This window comes from Dendronephthya gigantea, unplaced genomic scaffold (assembly GCF_004324835.1).
Source record: "Dendronephthya gigantea isolate DGI-Jeju-01 unplaced genomic scaffold, DenGig_1.0 000046F, whole genome shotgun sequence".
Lineage (NCBI taxonomy): Eukaryota > Metazoa > Cnidaria > Anthozoa > Malacalcyonacea > Nephtheidae > Dendronephthya > Dendronephthya gigantea.
The window spans coordinates 272,680-296,407 of NW_021163056.1; the positions used below are offsets into that span (position 1 = coordinate 272,680).

Sequence of the window (23,728 nt, forward strand, 5' to 3'; positions counted from 1 at the left end):
CGTTTTTTTAACGTTGAGTTGGAGTTAGACTGGTTGCTAACGGCTGTTGCTCTTAAACGCTCTCGACGCCCAAGTCGGGAAAATGCGCCAGCAGTGGAACGTGATATCATTGCTCGTGCGCGATCCAAAACTGAACCAACGGTCGTTGATGCCGTTGATGCAGAAGATGACACAGAAGAACTGCTGGAATTTGCTACGGTTGAACTCTGAGATGCATTTGCTACGGTTGAACTCTGAGATGCATTTGCTACGGTTGAGCTCTGCGATGTACTTGATTCATTCAAGGGTGCCATAAACGAAGTCAAAATAGAATTTGCCTCCTGCAGATGACGAGAAAGCACTTGCAGTTGCTTGGCGTCCGCCATTTTGTATCATTTGTATTACCACGTGCATGTCGACCATGTGACTTTTTAGCTTGGTAACCGCACAGAGGTGGTAACCGCGCATCATTGAATTGAATATTTGTTGAATTGAATAAAAATTTATTGAATTGAATATTTGTTGAATTGAATAAAAATTTATTGAATTGAATATTTGTTGAATTGAATAAAAATTCATTGAATTGAATATTTGTTGAATTGAATAAAAATTTATTGAATTGAATAAAATATCATTGAATTGAATATTTGTTGAATTGAATAAAAATTCATTGAATTGAATAAAAATATCATTGAATTGAATAGTTGTTGAATTGAATAGTTATTGAATTGAATAAAAATTCATTGAATTGAATAATAATTGAATTAAAACCATGAAATTTAATATGCAAAATCGATATTGAATATTGCTACAATCGGCTTGCCATAGCGGCCCTTTGATTCCTTTGTTTTAAACAAAGAAAACAAATGTTATGTTAATATTTTTGGCTTATTTATTCATAAAATCTACCAACCCTGAAATGGTTCTGTGTTTTCTGCATTTTGTGAGTGTAAGGGTGGATCAGATCAGGGATGCAAGCACTTGGGAGCTTGCATGTTTGAACTAGAAGAGTTTTTGTCAGGGGAAAGAACCTCTATGACTTCACTCCTGGCCTACTGGCAACCAAAGCCAAAACCAAAAAACAATCCCTTGCCACTACTGGAAATGAAAATTTGCCACTCAGCTAAACCCAATAGTAAAAATAAACGTGTCTCTCTTGATGACTCTTGGGTTGACTCTTTCGACCCATTCCCGAAACGTTTGAGAACCACAATTTGTGAAGAAGACAAAGCAGAATTTGCAAGAAAATTTGCAAGAGACATTGACCCTAACTCTGGCATTTTGGATTTCCTACCTAAATGCCCACATTCCGATGTAGAAAAGAGAGAAAACGAAACCTCCCTTAAGCTTAATAGCTTGAGCATAGAGACAAGGGTAAAAATATTTGCACGGAAGTATGGACATTTCATTAGGAAAAGTATTAAGAAAGCAAGTGATACTTTTGTCAGTACATTAAAATGTACTAAAGAAGAACAATTGTTTATTTCTGCTGCAACTAAAGGACAATCAAAGAATGAAGAATGGCATAAAATGCAACATCTTATGGTCACTGGCAAAAAAATTAAGGCTATTTACACTAGACAGAAAACAAAAGATCGGGATTGAACATTACCAAAACAGTAGCTAATTTTTTGGAAGTTAAAGATAATTTCATATACTCAAATGCAATGCAATATGGAACAGATAAAGAGAAGGAGGCTCTATATCTTTACCAGAGACTGTGTTTGAAGAAACATGAAAAAGTTATAATAGAAGAACCTGGATTGCTTGTTGACCCTACCAATTTATGGATGGGAGTAAGTTTGGATGGAGTAAGACAATGTGGATGCTGTGGTTCAAGGACAATTGAAATCAAATGCCCTTTTACATGTAAAGATATGGATCCAAAATCTGCTTTTTTCTCGCCAGCTATTGGTGGGAAAACTGATAGTAGGGGGGAAAAGGTGTTGAATAGGAAACACATGTATTATTTTCAAATCCAAATGGGTATGGCTATAAGTCAAATGGAAAAATGTGATTTTATTGTGTATGCAGAAAAAGGAATTGATATAGTTGAAGTGCCATTTGATGCTGACTTTTGGAATAATGTATTTAAAACAGTTTCTCTTTTCTATAAAAATTCTATTATATTTCATGAACTCCAGTTGAAATATATGAGATTACAAATGGTATGACTTCGTCTTTACCGTGCTTCGGACCACTTTTTTAACACCAGGGTACCCCCTGTGAGAAGAAAAGTAAAATCACACGCTTCGGCGCTATTGCTATAGGAACGGTGTCCCATGATCCTGCAGCGACTTTTTTACCTTGTGCTTCGGCCATAAACAGGTAAGTTCTTGTTTTTTTCCTTTCAAATCGTTTTTTCTAATCCAACTTTCTCTTAAACAGCAACGAAAACTTAGTATTTTCATCCCTCTATATCTAAGCTTGGAATATGGCAAGTCAACATCATCGCAAACAATCTCATTCACGCAAAAATTCGCATCATATATCGAAGAACGGATCGTCAAAACGACGCAGAACCACATACGGTCACAAAGATGAAGACATTCTTCGTGAAATTTTACAATCTGTGAAAGACTTAAAAGCAGGTATGTCGGTCTGCAATGCCAGGATTGATATCCTGGAAAGACACACCAGTGAAACAGCCTCGCAGGCTTCCCACTCACAATGCCATGAAGCAATTCAAGATGACGCTTTGTCAGTTTCAGCAGGAAATGATATTGACAGTTTAGATTCAAAGTTGTCTGTTGCAAACTCTCGAGCCACCAATCACGGCTATTAAGCCATCAGATTTGACTATTAAGTCACCAGAAACGACTCTCGACTCATCGAGAAACAAAATTTTTTTCGAGGTCCACAACAATCCCGCAGACCTCCGCCCAACTCCCAAAATATCTCAAACAATGGCAAGAATTAACGTCTGATCCAGAGATCCTAAACATTGTATCAGGCTTAAAAATTCCCTTTCGTTGTGTTTCTTATCAGATCAAAAGTGCCAATTACACAGGTCTTCGCAGATTTAATGTTGATTTTAGATTTAGAAGTTCAGAACCTCCTGCAAAAAAGGGCACTCTGTCAAGTCCCATTAGAACGCGGCGGTTATTACAGTTGCCTCTTCTTAGTCCCCAAAAAAGGAGGAAGCATGCGCCCTGTGATAGACCTCAGCTCACTGAACCAATTTATAGAAAGTCCACACTTTCAAATGGAGAATCTCTCGACAATAAAGACGCTTTTAAAAGCAAGACATTTCACGACCAAACTAGACCTCAAAGATGCCTATCTTTCTGTCGCAGTCCACCCAACATCTCAAAGGTTCCTCTGATTTATTTGGAAAAACAAATCCTACCAATTTCAAGCTCTTCCCTTTGGGTTGAACATAGCCCATGCGTGTTCACACGGTAATTAAAACCAGTAGCGGCTTTTCTGAAAAAAAGGGCAATCCCACTTATAATCTATCTCGACGACATCCTCCTGATCATTGGGTCCTCGATCAATGAAACACAGTTATTCACCGAAATGACCATGTCTCTTTTAGAATCCTTGGGATTCACCATCAACAAAGAGAAATCGGTTCTTCTCCCGACTCAAACTCTAACCTTTCTGGGCTTCTGCATATGCTCAGTCAACATGACTCTAACCTTACTCCTGACAAGGTCACAAAGTTACGTCTACTTTGCCACCAACTTCTCACCCAAGAGCAAGTCAGCCTTACGAAATTGGCACAAGTTTTAGGCACTCTCGAGTCTTTTCGACCAGCCATATGGCGTGCCCCACTTTACATTTGCAAACTACAACGGCAACTGAAGCAGGGTCTAATCGATTCCTTGGACAACTACAGTGCCAAAGTGACCCTGTCCCTTCAGACAAGAGAGGAATTACAATGGTGGATTTGCAACATAACAGCATGCAATGGCAGCCCTATTGTCACCCCTCCTCCCGATCTTACGATTTTCACAGATGCATCAAAACAGGGATGGGGGGCAGTTTGCGCCAATTGGAGGACGAACGGGAAATGGTCTGCTGCAGAGAAACTACTACATATTCTAAAATTGAAAGGTGCCTTCCTGGCCCTTCAAGCCCTGTTAAAAAACAAAACTTCGATAACTGTGTCGCTCAATATGGACAACGCTACAGCTGTGGAGTACATCAACCACAAGGGTGGCACACATTCTCCTCAGCTTCTCCAACTCGCTCTAGAAATGTGGAACTGGTGCATCCAGAAGGATATATTTGTGGTAGCTTTCCACATCCCCGGGAAGTTGAACAATCTGGCAGATCAAGAATCGCATCTATTTACAGACAACAGCGATTGGATGCTAGAACCCAGCATCATCAAACCTTTCCTGAAACATTGCCGAACCGATCTCTTTGCCTCAAGACTAACCTGTCAACTCCCGGACGTACATCAGCTGAAGAGCCGACCCCAATGCGCTCCACTCAGACGCCTTCAGTCTGAATTGGAACCAACTGAAAGGGTATGCTTTCCCACCCTTCAACATGATCCCAAAGGTCCTCAAAACAGTGACAGACGAAACAGAAATTGTTCTAGTAGCCCCGATTTGGCAAGCCCAACCATGGTGGCCTCTACTAGTTCAGCTACTAACCCGGCAACCAGTCTTGCTTCCGGTATCACCTCACCTCCTAATAGACCCGGCAGAACCAAAGAAAATTCATCCAATGCACCCTCGACTTCACATGGCCGTATTCAATATCTCACACAGCGCTATCCAGCAAAAGGCCTTCCAGCAGACGTTGCCAAACTTCTCATCACAGCCACTCGATCCTCCACACATTAGACGTACAAATCGAGCTGGAAACGCTGGCGCGGCAGGTGTTGTCCACGGCAAATTGATCCTGTTTCAGCATCTCTGAAAGACATACTTACCTTCTTATCAGACTGCTATGACAGTGGCCTTCAGTACTGTTCGATTAATGTTTTAAGGTCGAAAAATTTCTGTTAGTCATTCAAAAATTGAAGCTTACTCGGTGGGTCAACATCCATACGTGGTCAACTTACTAAAGGGCATCCTAAACCTCCGCCCAGCAAAACCGCCGTATTCCATAACATGGGATGTCTCCAAGGTAACCGCCTACCTGTCTAAACTAGGAAGTAATACTGAACTGACTCTAAAACAACTGTCTGGGAAATTGGCTACACTCTTCGCCATTACTTGCCCTAAACGGGTGTCTTCACTTTCGCAGCTGGATCTTAACCATTACCGGTTGTCACCGGAAGGCATCACATTCACCTTACCACAAACCAAAACTACACGACCAGATGTTCCGGTTTTCTCTATCGTATCGTCCTTCTCCGAAGATATGAAACAATGCCCAGTTGCCTGCTTCAAACAGTACATTGAGTTGATAATTCCAATTATACAAGGGCTGAGGAGCTTGATGAATAATTGGGGTTATATGAGTGAACACCTCCCGTTGGTGTTCTTGGGACACACCATCCCTAGAACTCTTTGAATTTCTCCCTTCTTGTTTGGTGTTAAAATAGTCGCTGGAGGATCATGGGACACACGGTAAAGATGAAGTCATACCATTTGTAATCTCATATATTTCTCCCTTCGTTCACTCATATAACCCCAATTATACATCAGACTCCTCAGCCCTTGTATAATTGGAATTATTAGCAGTCTTTTATTAAAACATATGAAATAATGAAACATGTGTCAGTCCACAAGTAATAAATTATCATGATAAAAATTTAAAAGCCTTAAAAGCATGGATAACAAATTCAGTGAGCCCCATTAAGTCCTATTAACTTGATCCATTTTTGAAGCAGCATGCTTGTCCCTAAGTTTCATTGAAAATTTACATTCTTGTTTTCTTGTTTACAATCTTTTTTTGTTATGTAACAGTTACTTAATACCACGCTGACCTAGGTTACATAAAGCTGCACAAAAAAACAAAATGTTGTCCAATACTGGCTTTAATGTCAGTGGTATCACTCCTGATAAAATTCTAAATTGTTTAAGTTTCATAATACTTCTTTCAACATGAGATCTTAATGATGCAACACGTCGAGTATGAGTTGTTCCACGTGAGGAAAGTCTTGGTCCACGACAGTAGGCAGGTGATAGAAGGTGAACTTTCTTTACCACAAGTAAATCTCTTACAAGGAATCCTTTATCAGCAATGACACCATCACCTTCCTCCAGGAGATTCACCAGACTAGAATTTCTGACAATTTCCTTGTCTGATATTGAACCAGTCCACAATGGTGGAACAAAGGAAAAAATGCCAGTAGGTGTAATACCCACCAAGAGTTTTGCAGTATTCCAATGTTTATAGCTACTCCATGATATTTTCTGACTGTCAGGAACCTTTGGCTTTTGGATAAAAAATTCTGTGCAGTCAATAATTATCCGTAAATTTTTGAATTTCTTGAATCGTTTAGGTAGTTTCTTCTTTATTTCTGACTTAGATGGCCAAGGTACTAAAAATGACAGCTCATTAGATAGGAAAATCACCCATGTTGTATAAATCCGAGAAACATGGCTAGGCTGAAACAGAAAATGTATCTGCTAAAAATGTCACATCGAACCCTTTTCTTGTCCTGACAAGGGTAAGAATGAATTCCTCCCATGGTGTCGATAATCTTGACACATATGCCCTCTTTTAACAGGTTGCGCAGAGGCAGTATCTGTAGAACCTCTCCAATACCTCAGTTTCTTTGCTTTCTCCTCAATCAAACTGAAAACCAAGCTGAGCTTTTTTTTTTGATAACCCAGTGTAGCGGTAGCAATTTTTGTGGCTAGTTGCTTGTTCAATAAATAATTTTCTTTTCAAAGCTTTCAGATCACCTTGACACTCACAATCAACATTGTCACTTTCACAGCCTTTGTCATCAGAATAATGTTTGTTATCTGTCGCATATAAGTCTCTCTGAATTTCTACCATTTCAGGGGTCCACAGTCTCTTGCTTATTACAGTTTTTAAGAACCAATATATCAGTTGTAGAAGGTGTATTGTCCTCAGGTTCTGGGATTGTCTCACTAGCGACTTCATCACGAATTTTTCGCCTCTTTCTTTTGGGAATATTTAGTTCGCTTCTATCTTTCGCTGGCATTCTTTTATTACTGGCTTCTTTTTGCTATCTTTTGAGGTACAAAGTTGGATTTGGACAATCTTCGGAGCGATAACCAGTGAGAAAATGATTTGAACAAACCTTCGTATTACAAGTGACTTTGAAGTCTTTCCTGTTGATAAGCTTTTGCCAAGCATTTTTGTCTTTTGTGTTTTTGGGAAAAAAAAAGCGAAGAGTACCAACCTGATTGCAAATTATATACTTCTCTGGATATCGTCTATCATTATTGCAACCATAAACAGCACAGTAATCCACTTTTCCCATTAGAATTTTGATGTAAACTTATGTAGACAGGTTTTTCGATAAAAAATAAGCAATGTTTGCCCCCTAGCGATCCCAGAGTGCATTGCGAAAACCACCTAAATTCGAGGGAGACTGGGAACCGGCAAATGGGTCATTTTCCTCTCTGAGACCCAGACCTTTCTTGCTTTCCCTTCCCCAAAGAGGGAATTGTAATAGAATATTACACCTCTGTAATCCACCCTTGTGGCATGTGGGGTACAAATAATAAAAAAATGTAATAATACATTTACTGTACAGACATATCTAGTTCATCTCTCTCAGTATCATCCTTTGTGCATATATCCTGTTGAAGAGGCCTGATATATATTTTTGCTTGGCCAGAGATATCTCTCAAATGGGTGCTTGTATGTGGTGGGCTTTTGCATGAAAACCACCATCCTCTCCACCACCTCTTTGAAACAACAAAAACTCAGATCTGCCACTGTAAGCTTTGGAACCCACCTGCCACTGTAAGCTTTGGATAGCATTCTACAACTTTTTCATAAAAATATGAACTATCATCATTCAGTTCCATCTTTAACTAGTGTCATCAAGGCCTGCATTACATAATTCTGTTCTCTCCTCAACACTGGATGGAGGAATTCTGGCCTTTGTAGAAGATAAGCAAACAAACTTTAATGTACATGATTATTTTTCTTCTTGTTTTGCAATCCTTTCTGTTGTGATGGCAACTGCCTTCTCTTCCCAAAATTGAATAATCTTCTGTGCTCTGAAATGGCTGATAAACCACTGACTGATTGTTGATATTGGCATTGTCTGATTGCTACTCGAGGTTGACTGAAGAGCATCATATGAAGTCAGGGTCAGACCACTGTTATTATGTGACCTATGATTACTATTTTCAAGAAAGTTGGTTTGGTCTATACCTGTAATGTTTACAGAAAAGGTATGTTGGGGTATACATTGTAATTCTAAAATAGTATCCTTATCTATTAACATTCAATTCTGAGGATTTAGAGACACCCATGTAAACCATTCAGCCATAAGAAACCACATTTATTGAAAGTAACTTAATTAAAACCATTATAAAAATCTTTTAAGTACCATACAAACAATAAATGTAAATTAGGAATAGAAAAGATAACAATTAAAAGAAAGTAAGCAAATAAGCATGCAACATTAAAAGTATAAAAATTAAATACATGTGTGGTATGTGTAGAAATGTGAACCCCCATGTACAGAGGAAAAAGTGAGGGAGGTTTGAGTATGTGGCACCCCCCATCCTTGGAAGATGAAATATTTTTCTTACAACATTGACTTTCCGGACACATGTTTGAAGTGAAAATGCAAAAATTTCTTTAGTAAATGAATTTGAAATACTATTATGTATCTGGATTAGTTTTAGCCATTGCCCCCCTCCCCCACCTCCCTGTCAGGAACTAAGGTACAAAAAATTAGGCTTACTCAGAGCATTAGAGGTTTTGACAGGGCAATTCTGCTAAACACCCCTCCCCCCCCCCCAACTAAAGGTCTCGCCTCTGCTCATAGCAAAAATACTCGAAATCTTAGTATCCAATAATCAGTTAATCAGTGCTAAAGAAGAAAGTGTGTCAAAAAAGATATACTACCTAAGCTTTCAGTGGGGTATAGGCAAGTCAAGGGGGATGACATGACATTAACATATATTTTAATACCTGCTGCACAGGTTGACGGCAAATTAGTCCCGTTGTTAGATGCCAGCATAGATATGTCATTCGCAACTCGTTATAACGTTGCCAGTACTTTGTTAAGTTTCGATCTGTCCATTCGTATATGAAGATGAAAACGCCTCAAAAACTGTTTTATTATAAATTGGCATGCAAATATGGAAATTTACCGGGCGAAAAAGAAGTGGGTGCGCCCGTAGGAGTTTGGTCAGTGGTAAAACTGCACCTGCGGGCTTGTTAAGGTAATGGATTGCGGTTGAAAGTAAAAAGTTTAAAACAAAAACATGAAAAACATGAAAATAAAATACAAAAACTTGAATATAAAATTTAAAAAGTTGTGTATAAAAAAGGAAAAAAGTTGTGTTTAAAATGGAAAAAGTTGTATTTTGGATGTCAAATAAAAAAGTTGTATCTAAAATAGAAAGTTGGAATTTTGGCAGGGATACGACACCATACCAGGCCATCCAGACCTGGCAAATTCAGGACAACACCGCCATCTACAAATGGTCACGGCAACAAAAGAAAGCAGGAAAGATTTGCAAGGGGAAAAAACGAAAACGACTGGCCATGTTTGACGTTGTTCGCATAATACAGAACAAACAAAGACACGTCAGGAACTGATGGCATTGGCAGCTAAATGGCAAGAAGAGGTAAGACAGACCTTGAAGAGTTCTACAGGGGCCTGAGATAGTGAACAAGGCCATCGATACTGCTAAAGAGCTGAGCGAGGTGCAAACAAAGCTGGAATACGCTAATAAATCACTGGGGCAGTAGCATCATGTATTGGTTGGCGCTTAAATACAAACGAAACTCCATTCAAGTAAAACAAAATGTACCATACTTAAGAATTGAACAAGTGCCTGCATTTCTTCAGAAATCTTTTGTACAGAGACCATTTTGGCAATTATACAAAAAGGAAACGGTTTATCCTATATAATATGGTGACATGTATGCCTGACCCACTATTGTATATAGGATGACATATTAAACCACATATGCACGTCACATTCAACTATTTGCATCAAATATGCACGGTTTGTACATGCTGTTTATCAGCTCACCTTTGCCTCCTACTCACTTAGAATACAATTTGCTAGTTTAGCACATAAATGTGCATTCATCTCTTGCAAATGCCAGTAATAATGTCTTAATGCAAACACTTTCTTCTACTATAGATTGTGCTGATACATTTCATATAGTAAATTTTACTTTTATTTTACAGCACAATTAGGCTAAATTGCAGAATACCCGTCCACCACTCATGCAAATAACATACCCATTATTTCACTGGATACGCGGATACGCAGTCGAAAATTGTAATGCAATGAATAGGTCAGCGGTAATTAGGTTTTTATTACTAGCCTTAATGTTAGTAATATTTACCTGAGTTTATATTGCTTGTTGTCGCTAACAACGCTGTACAATGCTTGTTGTCGTTTCTTATTGTTTGATTATTTTTAAACATCCGAACAACTTCGATTGCGTTTTCATGAGACCAGTCGAATTTCGGTCGTGGTCAATTCTGTCTGGTTCATCTGTTCACACAGGAATTGCACGAATCCTTGTGTTCGAAAGTATATATATGGACTTGAGTACGATCCGAAATTCGTATAAACTCCCGTGTAACCGTGGCTTATAATTAAATCGAGTACAAACTCGCTTATCGTTTTGTTTACGAACTATAATATTAAATGATATTCAAACGTTTTAATGCGCACGCTTTATTATTATATGAAAATCAATTATATGTCTACTAAAGTACATGCTACAATAAATAATATACATGTATGGCCTATATATAAATTTATCCCCGGTAATAAGTTGTATTAAAACTACTAGTATTATGCCAGTCCAATGTTCGATCCCTTAACAAAACCTATATCCCAATTATGTGGTCTATTTTGAAGTCAAACAATCGAACTGTCTGTTACATGAGTTTGGGCGTCTAAAAATTTCCATATATATTTTTGGCATCTATGAGGAATGTCTCAAATAGGTCCTTTCCTTTATGTTCATAGCGCCAAAGGAACTCAGCTAAGTGGGATGAAAACAAACACTTTCTTACACCAAATTTGGGCAATTTAGCCTTAGCCTGGCGCCAGTGACCTTCAATCTTATTTGTGTGATCCCCATCTTCGTTTACAAACTCTTTCGAGTGATTTACACACTTGTGCACATATCCATGCTTCTCAAGGTTAACATATGCTTTCCAACAGTCTGAGATAATCGTTGTACCCTTGGCTATGTGGTTTTGGATTATTGGCAATAAGGTTTTCTCATCTCGCTTTTCAACTGCAACCATAAAACTTCTGTGTGACTCCTCCTCGATTCCTCCAAACACCCATTGTCCTTCAACTTTGTGTCCTCTGTGATACTTTCTCTTTCCAAACTTACTCTCATCAATTTGCACGGTCTTCCCCGGTCCGCCGATTTTTTGTGCTCTTTCTAAAAGCGTTACTTCGCAAATCTCACGACAAAAACTGTCCCAATTGACTGCCATATGTTCGCTCACGTTAACTTCGTGTCGGATATCTTCTTGGTTTATCCCTCTACACCACCAGTATGTCAATTTCACAATCTCTTCAAGTGTAAGATTACTTTTCTCAAACCAACTGTCTTTTCGAATTGAGACCTCAACCTTGTGTTGCTTTCTGTTCATTTGCTTCCTACATTCCCATTTCAAACCGTCTGATCGGTCATTCGCATTGACTAATTTCATCATTTCACCACAATGTCCGCATTTCCTCTTTCTCGCAATTATCTTTTCGTCCATAAGCCACCCAATCAGTCTGTTTTTGTTACCCAATATTTCTTCTTTGAGCCGATCATACGTCCACTTAATGTCAGTTTTGCTTTGCCGATATTTTTCGTAGCTTTTACCCTCACTAAGGTATTGTGTACCGGCATCCTGTGTAGATACCGTAGTCCACTCAGTTTGGGACTGCGAACTCGTTTTACTAATTTCCTTCTTCCTGACACAAACTTGAATCCCTTTCTCCATATGGTACAGACCTTGCTTTAGAAGTTTGTATCGTGAAATATATCAACTATCAAAGTGTGTCACGCTCTCGAAAAAATGTTTTTATCAACCAACAATGCCAATTAATCATAAACTGTCAAACAGCCATGCCGCAAGCTTTTTATGCAAATAAAACTCACCATTGTGTTGTAAGTAACATTACACCGTTACACCAGTCATGTTACACATCATACAAAAGCGCAAACAAACAATCTTTGGCCTTTTTCTCACCCAACCTTTCATCTGCGCGTTCACGATTCTCAGCTATATAGAAACTAACAATGTCAACCTCTAATCCAATAACTAAAATCGGACGACAGCATGAAAAAACATGGTCACGTCTCCAAAAACGATTGTCGGATGCTTCCTTCGACTACGCTAGGATCATGCCTGAAAACATCCTAAGTTTTATCAAGCACAAAGCCACAAGCGTCAACAGTTGTCTCGGCTATTTTGTACCAACAATCCTTGCGACGGTGTCCTATCTTCTGAGCAAAGCAAAAGCTTCTGTTCACACAGTTAATCACGCTCAATCAACTAACCTGTACACCGTATTCGTCGGCTTTCCTGGTACTGGCAAATCCGCGGCAATCCAACATGGTTGTATCAAACCCATGCAGAATGCCGTGCAAGATGACGTGAAAGATTGCCTGCTTGACCGAACAACTTCATCTGGTTTGGTAAAGCATCTCTCAAAAAACGGAACTGGGTTTATCGTTTCGCCAGAAGTATCGGATGTGCTAAATAAATTGTTAAAGTCGGATGAGGATACATGTTCGGGTGATGCCATGGTTTTATGCAAACTCTTATCGGGTGAACGAAGTTCGTTTAACTATGCGACGAAAGAGGCGAGAGATATCAGAGAAAACACACCTTTTTCTATCGTTGGGTGCACTCAGATGCCTAACGCCGCTAAACTTGTTGCGAGAATGGACAAAGGACAAGGACTGTTAGATCGATTTCTAATTTCTAAATACCTGTCCACCGAGTGCAATGACAATTTCGATGAGGTTTTTCGCTTGCTCGTTCACTTTCACACAAATAATATCATGGAATACCGCTTTGACGATGAGGCTGAAAAATCGATGAAAAACGACCGAGATGCCTTTACCAGCGATGTTAACGATGCTATCAACGATGGAGAAACTACACCACCCAAATCAAAGAAGTTAGATCTGCTCCCTAGAATGGCTACAACTTTACATGTACTTCTTCATACTATGGAATGCGCCTTGGCAGGGCACGAAGTTATCATCCCTACACGTATTACCAAAGACACGTTGGAAAAAGCCAAGTTGTATGTCGATCATGTCGAAACGCAAAAACATATGCTGTATGAGGTAATTACTATAGACAATTTCAACAGTTATTGCTCTAGAATTAAATACGGTTTGTTTAGATCCCCAGTTAGGTCTATCCTTCAAATACCATGCCTACTGATCGCTTAATTTAAAAATAGTTTATGCATATAGGCAGTTTTCCTAAGCTATAAGTTTTAATCCTTTTAGATAGATATATAACTGTAGTGAAAGGTAAAAAGTTCTTTTTTATATTTTTTCCAGTTCCTCAAGTCCATAACCAACGATACATGTGATCCGGAAAGGCCGCAGCCAAGCACAGCAAACGTGAAATCAGGAATTCTATTATTCCCAGGTCCTGTTGTCACACACAGAGCGTTTGTTCAAAGCGGCCCCCGTTTGACCAGAGGAATATCACTTCAAGAATTCCTTAATGCGACGCAGCAGTTGAACACTGATTTTGGCCTGACGATGAACGTAAGGGTCGCTAGATCTCCAAAGCCAACCCATGTGTTCGTTAAGAAGACACCCGGTCAGTTTGTTGAATGGCCAGGCGATTTTTTGTGCACAAGATCTGATTTTGAAAACAGTTATCATCGTCCCTGCCACAAGGCAATATCTGCAGGCATTCGGCGTTTGCTTGTCAGCCAGAATTTGCTAACGGACGAACAAGTATAAGCAATATGGGTGTGCACATGTGACATAGAAATTATTTTTAGCACTGGAATATTTGAAATATCGAACATATCGATACGCGTATCCACTAACATAATTTTATAGCTGCTTTGTCTTTTACCGTTTATTTAAATATAGGTGTTCATATATGTAAAATAGCACAGGAATATTATCTAACATTTGAGATATCGAACATATTTATCCGCATATCTACTAACATAATTTAAAAGCTATACTTTGCTATGGTCTTTTACCGTTTTGAGAAATAGTTCATTAAATAGTGATAACATTATGCCTCATTCTCAAATAAACTACACTTTGTATCCGCGTATCCACTAAAATATGTAGCAAAACATTTGATACGTAATCTATTAAATGACTAATTATAACATTATGCCTCTCAACTATCAAAGTGTGTCACGCTCTCGAAAAAATGTTCTTACCAAGATGCCAATTAATCATAAACTGTCAAACAGCCATGCCTTGAGTATCTGATCTATATAAACTAACTGTATGCCTCGTTCTTAAAATCAACAGTTCACTGCGTATCCGCGTATCCACTAAAATACAAAGCTACCTCTAGCTTGAGTATCTGATCTACATAAACTAACTGTATGCCTCGTTCTTAAAATCAACAGTTCACTGCGTATCCACGTATCCGCGTATCCACTAAAATATAAAGCTACCTCTAGCTTGAGTATCTGATCTACATTTAAACTAACTGTATGCCTCGTTCTTAAAATCAACAGTTCACTGCGTATCCGCGGTATCCACTAAAATATAAAGCTACCTCTAGCTTGAGTATCTATATAAACTAACTGTATGCCTCGTTCTTAAAATCAACAGTTCACTGCGTATCCGCGTATCCACTAAAATATAAAGCTACCTCTAGCTTGAGTATCTGATCTATATAAACTAACTGTATGCCTCGTTCTTAAAATCAACAGTTCACTGCGTATCCGCGTATCCACTAAAATACAAAGCTACCTCTAGCTTGAGTATCTGATCTATTTAAACTAACTGTATGCCTCGTTCTTAAAATCAACAGTTCACTGCGTATCCACGTATCCGCGTATCCACTAAAATATAAAGCTACCTCTAGCTTGAGTATCTGATCTATTTAAACTAACTGTATGCCTCGTTCTTAAAATCAACAGTTCACTGCGTATCCACGTATCCACTAAAATATAAAGCTACCTCTAGCTTGAGTATCTGATCTACATAAACTAACTGTATGCCTCGTTCTTAAAATCAACAGTTCACTGCGTATCCACGTATCCACTAAAATACAAAGCTACCTCTAGCTTGAGTATCTGATCTATTTAAACTAACTGTATGCCTCGTTCTTAAAATCAACAGTTCACTGCGTATCCACTTATCCGCGTATCCACTAAAATATAAAGCTACCTCTAGCTTGAGTATCTGATCTATATAAACTAACTGTATGCCTCGTTCTTAAAATCAACAGTTCACTGCGTATCCACGTATCCGCGTATCCACTAAAATATAAAGCTACCTCTAGCTTGAGTATCTGATCTATTTAAACTAACTGTATGCTGAGAATGTGGCCTATTTAAACTAATATCTCACATCTTGCCTTGTTCCCAAGTTAAAATAATCAACACATCGTATCCATGAGGTTTGAAAGTCGTAGCTTAAAAAATGGACGGGTATTCTGCAATCGCTCCCACAATTATAGCAATGATTTGCCAATAAATAAACTGCAAATAGAGAACACATAAATATTAATGAAAAACTATATACAATTTACAAAGCATAGTGTGATGATAACTCTTTTAGGTTGGTGTAATTTGACTAAACACCTTAATTTAATCAATATTGTTAACTAAGCTTTCAGACAATCATTTTCAAAAGTAGTTGGGACACTTACCATTTTTAACTAAAATGTACTATATAGGATGATTTCCATACATCTCCACCCTAATCAATGTTGGTTTTCAAATCCAAACATGTTTCAGAACAAAATGTCCATCTATTTGGGACACAACATTGAAAAGGGGGTGCGGGGTCTGGGTTTGTGTTATAAATCAGTAATTTGGTTACCTGTCCCAACTGTTTTGAAAATGATTGTAGTTAGGGTTTGACAAAAATTTTGAAATAGAATCGAATTATCATCTTGAATATTGTTTCTTGTTTTTTAACAGCACATATTTTGAGTTTACAAGATGTTTATTTTCTGAGTACTTTTTCTCTTATATTTCGCAAAATTGTCTGCTGGAAAAGGTTCTTACACTAATTTCCGAGATAGAAGGGACTGTTGCTTGAATTGAATATCTCTCTGCAAGTGTTTAGGCTAAAGATGCCGGAATGTCACCGAAGAGGTTTGAAGAGGTCATATAAATAGTATATTCAAATCAGCAGATAGTTATAAGCCGCACTTGTGTTATAAGTCAAAATACCAGCTTTTGTCATCTCAAATTACTTGCCAATGGCAACAATATACTTTTCGAAATTCCATGTCTGTGATGCCCACCCCACCCCCAAGGGTCATTTTGACCCCAAAAATCAATTCCTGGCGTAAAATTGGACCAAGGGATCAGTTTTTCGGCATTCACGCCAGGTCAACACAACTCCGAAAAATGTGTCATGCGCATCAGCGCTACTAAGCTATATCGCTCTGCACTAGTTGTCAAAACGTAAACAAATTTGAAAATGGTGTCGAGCCAAGAACGCTTCACTGTTGACAAGGTTATTGAACCCGTTTCTTTTGACAAAGATGATGCTATTTCTACCGAAAGTAATTCCAGTTCATTTAACAGTGTTTTAAATGAATCCTTGGAATTGTTTAATTGGTGTGACAGCACAATTGACACAGCAAAATTTCAATGTGAAGCTCAGGCATCCCTTGAATTAATATACAGGGTGTATCAAATAAATGTCCCAAATGTAAAATTTTCGTTTTTCAGGATATTTTGCAGAATTTGGCAAATTTTTGTGTTCCTAGAGATAGTTAAGACTTATCTGGTATACCTAGGCCAAGTTTGGTTTTACATTAACAAAATTATGTTACCGGGGGGGGGGGGTGGTTCCTTTCAACTGATGTTGAGAGGACTTGCGCGCAAAAATGTGAAGCTGAAATTGCGATATTATTTAGATGTCTAAAAGTCGGAAAGTTTTTTAATAAACTGTCAAAGTTTCAGAAAAAATAGTGCATACTGGGAGCAACGCACGACCCCTAAAGCTGACAAATATTTCATTGCGCGCAGTGGATTAAGTGCATCATTGATTTTAGCGTGACCGATCTCTACAAGGGTGGGCAAATGAATAAATTAAAGCGATAAACTGAACAAAAAGATGAAGCGATTTAATAACAATATTTTTATTTGTGATGTTAATCCTCAACATTTCCACCATTTCTTTCTAAGCAAACTGCAGCTCGTCTGAGCATGGTAAACACTGAACGGTGAACCATTTGTCTGTCCTGCCTCAAATTCGCCATTTCGTTTGAAATTCTTTCTTGCAAATCGCCTACCCTACCAACGGCAATTGTAGGCGAATGGGCAGACAAATGGTTGTTCAGTGTTTACTATGCTCATACGAGCCACATTTTGCTTAGAATAAAATGGTGCACATGCTGAGGATTAACATCACAAATAAATCGCTTTGTTTTTGTGTTCAGTTTCTCGCTTTAATTTATTGATTTGCCCTTGCATGAGATCGGTCACGCTAAAATCAACAGTGCATTTAATCCACTGCGCGCAATGAAATATTTGTCACCTTTAGGGGTCGCGCGTTGCTCCCAGTATGCATTATTTTCCCATAAACTTTGACAGTTTATTAAAAAGCTTTCCTACTTTTAGACAGCTAAATAATATCTCAATTTCAGCTTCACATTTTCGCGCACAAGCCCTCTCAATATCAGTGGAAAGGAACCACCCCCCCCCCCCCGGTAACATAATTTTGTTAATGAAAAACCAAACTTGGCCTAGGTATACCAGATAAGTCTTAACTATCTCTAGGAACACAAAAATTTGCCAAACTCTGCAAAATATCCTGAAAAACGAAAATTTTACATTTGGGACACTTTTTTGATACACCCTGTATAGAAGATGCCTCTTAATCAAAGGTCCAGAGAACCATTTAGATGTACTTTCTGGTATCAATATTCAGACTGGGCCGATGCTTGCTTCTGAAGTTTCAGTTTGAATAAAATTGGTGAATCGATGGATGATTTACAGGCCTAAAACTTCACAAGTGGTGGGTCATAGAATTTGCGAGCAATATGCTAAAGGCTTTATTTTATGCCTTTCGATGCGGGGTAAGCGGTGGTTCTACCTCGTTTGGTATCTTAGTTGATGCTGTTTGTGTCAAGTATACAGATACCAGAAATGTACGCAGACACTGCACAGGTTGAAAACATTTTGTACCAGTTTTACAAGTATTCAGGCTGCATTAACTAGGACAACTAGCATTTTGAAATTAATTTACAGTGTATAAATATCTGAGATTGAAATGTTAACATTTGAACATTTACTTAACTCATCTAAATTAAGCTTCATACTCTAGTTACATACTTAAACATCATGAAGCATGAGTGTTGATATAAAATGGCAATATATTTTTTTTTCTTGCTCATCTGAAAGAGGACTTACAGAGATGTTTTAAAAATGTCAATTGACTTCATCAGTTTTGAACGTTCATGAGCAATGCAGATGTAATTTTCGGTACTTAGAATGTTTGCCCGGCATTTTGAGTCATTTGAACAAAATTATAATTTTTGCATAATGTCCATGTGACGTCACAACCTGGGTTGTGTTGCTGCTATAGTTTCTTCAACAATGGCAACTGCGAAAGGCAATGAAGAAGATGACTGTAAATACATTAATAATGAACAAATACAACCCTATTTGTTTGAGCCATCTGTTAAGGAGAATCAAGAAGAAGCCAGTGATAACTAAGGGTAAACATGTTTTCTGTTGGGATATCGCACAACTCCACACACTGCCACGGGTTGCACGCCCGCTGAAATCCTGAAGACTCCGAACCAGATTGGACATTTTGCATCCTAGTTTGTCAGCTAAGATGGAGCGAAAATCCAAACATTTACCACAAACTCCACCGCGTAACTCGGAAATTGAAGATCCAGTAATGGTGAAAGACTATCGACCACGAAAGGATCGGATAAAGGGAGTGGTTCAAATGAAGTTAAGTCCAATTACTTATAGAGTTCAGGTTGGTGATCTGTTTTGGAAACAACATGTGGATCAATTACAAAGTCTCGCCGGATCAACTGCAGCTGATGTTATGTCACCACCAACTGTTTTATCTTCAACGCAGGAAGTCAGTGTGGCAAGTAATGGCAACCCAGGACAACCCATTGCGGCGAGTCCCACTCCCACCTTATCCCAGTGTGAGCCAAGTTCCACTACCACCTTAATCCCGAAAACAGACTCACTATCTCCAGTTCCACTACCAACATCAACAAATACAGAAGAATCTGTTACTGGTATTATAAACGGTGGGGAAAAACTTTCAAGTACTCGCAGGTATCCAATGCGTATTCGCACGAAACCAAAACGTTTAATCGAATAAGTATAATCTCTTAATAGACTTTGAAATGCCTCTATTTATCGGTAGAAAAATTAAAAAAAAATTAGAATAAGTAGATTTATTATAGTTATATAGATATACTTACTAAGAGTACTGAAAATTAACATTCAACTCTCAGTTTTTGTGGTGGAGGAAATGTTATGTTTATAAGTTAATGTTAATCTTATGTTATTAGGTGTATGTTAATTGTTTTATGTTATGTAAATATTGTATAGTGTTTTGTATAAAAAGGCCAGAACTTGCTTAATAAATGTTAGTTAATTTTAAAATGTCTCGGGTTTTGGTAAACATAATACTATTTGATCAGAAACAGGACCAATGTAACGTGGCAGGTCGGAAAGCTAGTCTAACGAAAAGGGAAGGTCTTTTACCCAAAGATTCAAAAACCTCTCATCGTGGCACATGCATGGCTTCGTCGGCTCAATAGTGATTGGCATTACAAGGTGAGGGGGCTGGACTTCGCCGATTACACCCCAGAACCTCAAGGAGCCGTTCGTGACCCGGTCAAGGATGGTATCGGTAATGAATTGTTCGAATGCCAAACAGCAACTGTTATTATCAAAAATCATCCTCAGAGGTCACGGAGAATTGTATGTTACACCGTTGAACCTCCCTGTGAAGTGAGTAAAGAAAGTCCATGCGTCGACACCCTCGGTTCGGTCACAAATGACAAATGTTCAGCAGGGGCATGGGGAATAGCTTTCCATTGGTCCGCATGACAACGTAGCTCCCCGGCCGCATGACGATGTAGCTCCCCGGTGGCGAAGCGATTTGGGTCCCTAAATAGGGTATCCCGCACACTTGCAAGGCATTCGCCATTGGAGACTTCAACAATAGATGGCCTTGTTGGACACCTCGGTAGGTTCCCTCAACCAATTACACCATTGGGCCGTGAGAGGCATAAGTAAATGGCTTTTGCACCACCTGGAGGAAATTGATTTTTTGATGTTTTCGGGGGGGGGTTCCTAAAAGGGCAGATGTTTGTTATAATTAGGACCCCCAAAGATTGTACGTTTACGAGATGTGGAAACAAAATTATATATGTCGAGAACAAATTAATAAATCTGACTGATATTGAAAAGTTTTGTGGAACCCACCGAGATGTCAACCCTAGGCAACCCCGAAGGGCATAAAAGGATCAGTTGCCCGCACCTATAGGTCGACAAAACTGTGTATCGAAAATAGGGAAGAAAGGATTATATTCAAGCCAACTTGTTAGAAAGATTAAAGTAAGACTAAGATTAAAAAGAAAAAAACAGTGTGCGTAATAGAAGTGTTTATTTCTTATATTTGTTAACAACACGGCTTAACTTTTTGAGTATGTCTAATATCAAGAAAATGTTTAATATAAATTAACATATGTCTATCGGTTCATACAATGTCTCTGGAGGTGGCCTCGCTGGCCACATTTAAAACAAGCACCTCGACCACGTGCAGATACGTTACTACGACCGCGAGATCTGAAATGTCCTTTTGGCCACTTTGGCGATCGCTGTAGCTATCTTGCTTTCTTCCTTCGACCCGAGTAACCTAATGACGATGTCTTCCAATTGTGCGTTAAAGGTATAAGGGCGGATTTGACGAAGGATCGCTTTCATATTCAGCTGCCGAGGCGTGATTGGTTGTCCAGGCGACGTCCGCCAACTGTTGAAGAGAGGCAATGATCACAGGCGGATCGCGAAAGCGTGTTAGGGCTGAAGCAAGTTGTCAGACTTGTGCTAGTGACGCTTCAACTGACACGGAAGACGAATGGGCCTGCAATGTCTTTAGCTCTTGTTTAACGTGTTTGAGCTGCATACTAAGCTATACCGGAAAACAAAAAAGTGTGAAGCCTCAATTCAATATGCTTGGGGAAATTCAAACACAATACAAAATAGACAAAAGAACGCACCAAAGCATGTTATAAGGTAGGACAATAGGGGCGACTAATATTTAGTCGCCAAGTTCAGCCGCCAAGCTGTGATAATATATTCACACTCCTTACTAAAGTACCCTTTATTACGCATGATTGAGCTTAAAATAGTGTTGCTGCACTGCAAACTTGATATCATTCTGCTAATCTAGGGTTTGACTCAATTATACCTATTTAACTGTCTGGTGAGATTTTTAGGTTGCCTTTTAATATTGCTGGTATGACAGATTCAGCATTTGGCGGTAAAATACATGTTGTATGTGCATGCACTGAGCAGGTAATAGTCAATCCTGGGTCAGGCTGTGAGTTCTCATTAGGTGGTAATTATTCAAGCGAGTGGTTGTCAAAATCTATTACAGAATGGTAATGGCCAAGGAAGTCACATCCAAGAATTGCATGGTAAGCTAAGTTTTCGATAATGTATGCATAAAAGGTGTAGTTCTATTCACCTATTTGAAAAGGACTATCAGAAAGGGATGGACCGTTTAACTGAACACTTTTCGCCACAACGCAACATTGATTACGAAACCTACCTTTTCCGTCAAGCTCGCCAGAATGCCAATGAGACGTTGGACCAATTTGCTACTCGTCTGCGTCAATTGGCCTGAGCATGCGAATTTACCTCCGTTGACAAAGAAATCAAATCACAGGTCATCCTCAGCTGTTCCTCTTCTCGCCTTCGTCGACGTGCACTTCGTGAATCGTCCTTAACCCTCAAAGCACTCCTTGATCTCGGTCGTACAATGGAAATCTCAGAAAAACAGGCCTCGGGTATTGAATCGAACGCCATCTCGCCTGATGACGCTGAACTTTTAAATTATACTCGCTCTTCTCAGCCTCCCCAAGCCTACCAATAGTCTTATGCCCCTTCTCCCCGTTCCCCAGAGTTTTCTGCCCCGCCGTCCACGTGTGGTCATTGCGGTTTTGCATATCCCCATCCACAAGATCAAGCGCTGTGTGCGGTTCCCAGTGTCGTTCATGCGGAAAAATGAACCATTTTGGCCGTTGTTGTCGATCCAAACCTATACGATCACCTTTTGCTGATGTTCGTCTCCCCCGTGTCTTACCATGTTTCCCACCTCCCCCTCCTAGTTTCGTGCCATGTCAATCCTCTTCAGGTGTGATTCGCCACATTGCCAACATTCCACAACACCCCACTTCCGACAATGAGTATCTGTTTCCAATCACTCTCTCCCAAATCAGGAATTCAACCACGCCGAAGGCTAATGTGCTCATTGCCAATGTCCCAACCCAGGTGTTATTTGATTCCGGCGCTAGCATTAATGTAATTGATGAAAAGGCCTATCATACCATCATGAAGTCTCCAGCGGATAAACATCTTGTGTTATACCCTACCTCCACGAAGATCTACGGTTATGGCGGTACCTCCCCACTACCTGTCCTTTGGACATTCTCCATTCATGTTGAATCAAAAACACGAACAACTTCTGCAACTATCTACGTCATTTAGGGCGAAAACGAATGTTTGTTAAGTTTCAAAACCGCGACCGCATTAGAACTCCCATCTGTTATCGCTCCAACCAATGTCAACATCTCAACGCCGCCTTCAATGACCAATGCACAAATACGTCATGAATATTCCGACCTTTTCCACGGCATTGGTAAGCTAAAAGACTTTCAAGTCCATCTACATATCGATCCCTGCGTACCCCCCCGTGACACAACCTCATCGGCGGCGCATTCCATTCCATCTTCGCAAAAAGCTCGACGACGAACTTGACAAACTAGAACGCCAGGGCATCATTGAACCGGTTGATGGCCCAACCCCTTGGGTCTCCCCTCTTGTTGTCACACCCAAACCCAGGAACCCTGAGGCGATTCGTCTTTGTGTCGACATGCGCTAACCTAATTTTTCCATTCTACGTAAACGTCATATTACACCCACTATAGATGACCTAATTCACGATCTTAATCATGCCACTGTATTTTCCAAAATTGATTTGAACTCTGGTTATCACCAGCTCGAACTTGCACCCGAAAGCCATTACATCACCACGTTCTCCACGCAGAGGCCTTCGCCGCTACACCCGTTTAAATTTTGGCACGTCCTCCGCTGCTGAAGTCTTTCAAAATGCCATCCAACAAACCCTCAGTGGCGTCAAAGGTGTTCGCAATGTCAGCGATGACATCATCATTTTTGGCAAAGACCAAGCCGCTCATGATAAAGCTCTCTGTGCTGTTTTTGATCGTTTTCGCACTAAGAAC

The 23,728-nt window shown here is 39.4% G+C and overlaps 1 protein-coding gene and 1 pseudogene across 1 annotated transcript; both read right to left on the reverse strand.

Annotated features, from left to right (window-relative positions):
* Positions 1–5,849: 5,849 nt before the first annotated feature.
* LOC114527715 lies at positions 5,850–6,891 on the reverse strand (annotated as a pseudogene).
* A 4,043-nt stretch (positions 6,892–10,934) lies between these two features.
* Positions 10,935–11,749, reverse strand: LOC114527716. The gene is made up of 2 exons (XM_028549417.1): positions 11,083–11,749; positions 10,935–10,972 (listed from the first exon to the last, which is right to left on the reverse strand). The coding sequence occupies exons 1-2, from the start codon at positions 11,747–11,749 to the stop codon at positions 10,935–10,937; spliced, it is 705 nt and encodes a 234-aa protein (XP_028405218.1).
* Positions 11,750–23,728: the final 11,979 nt, after the last annotated feature.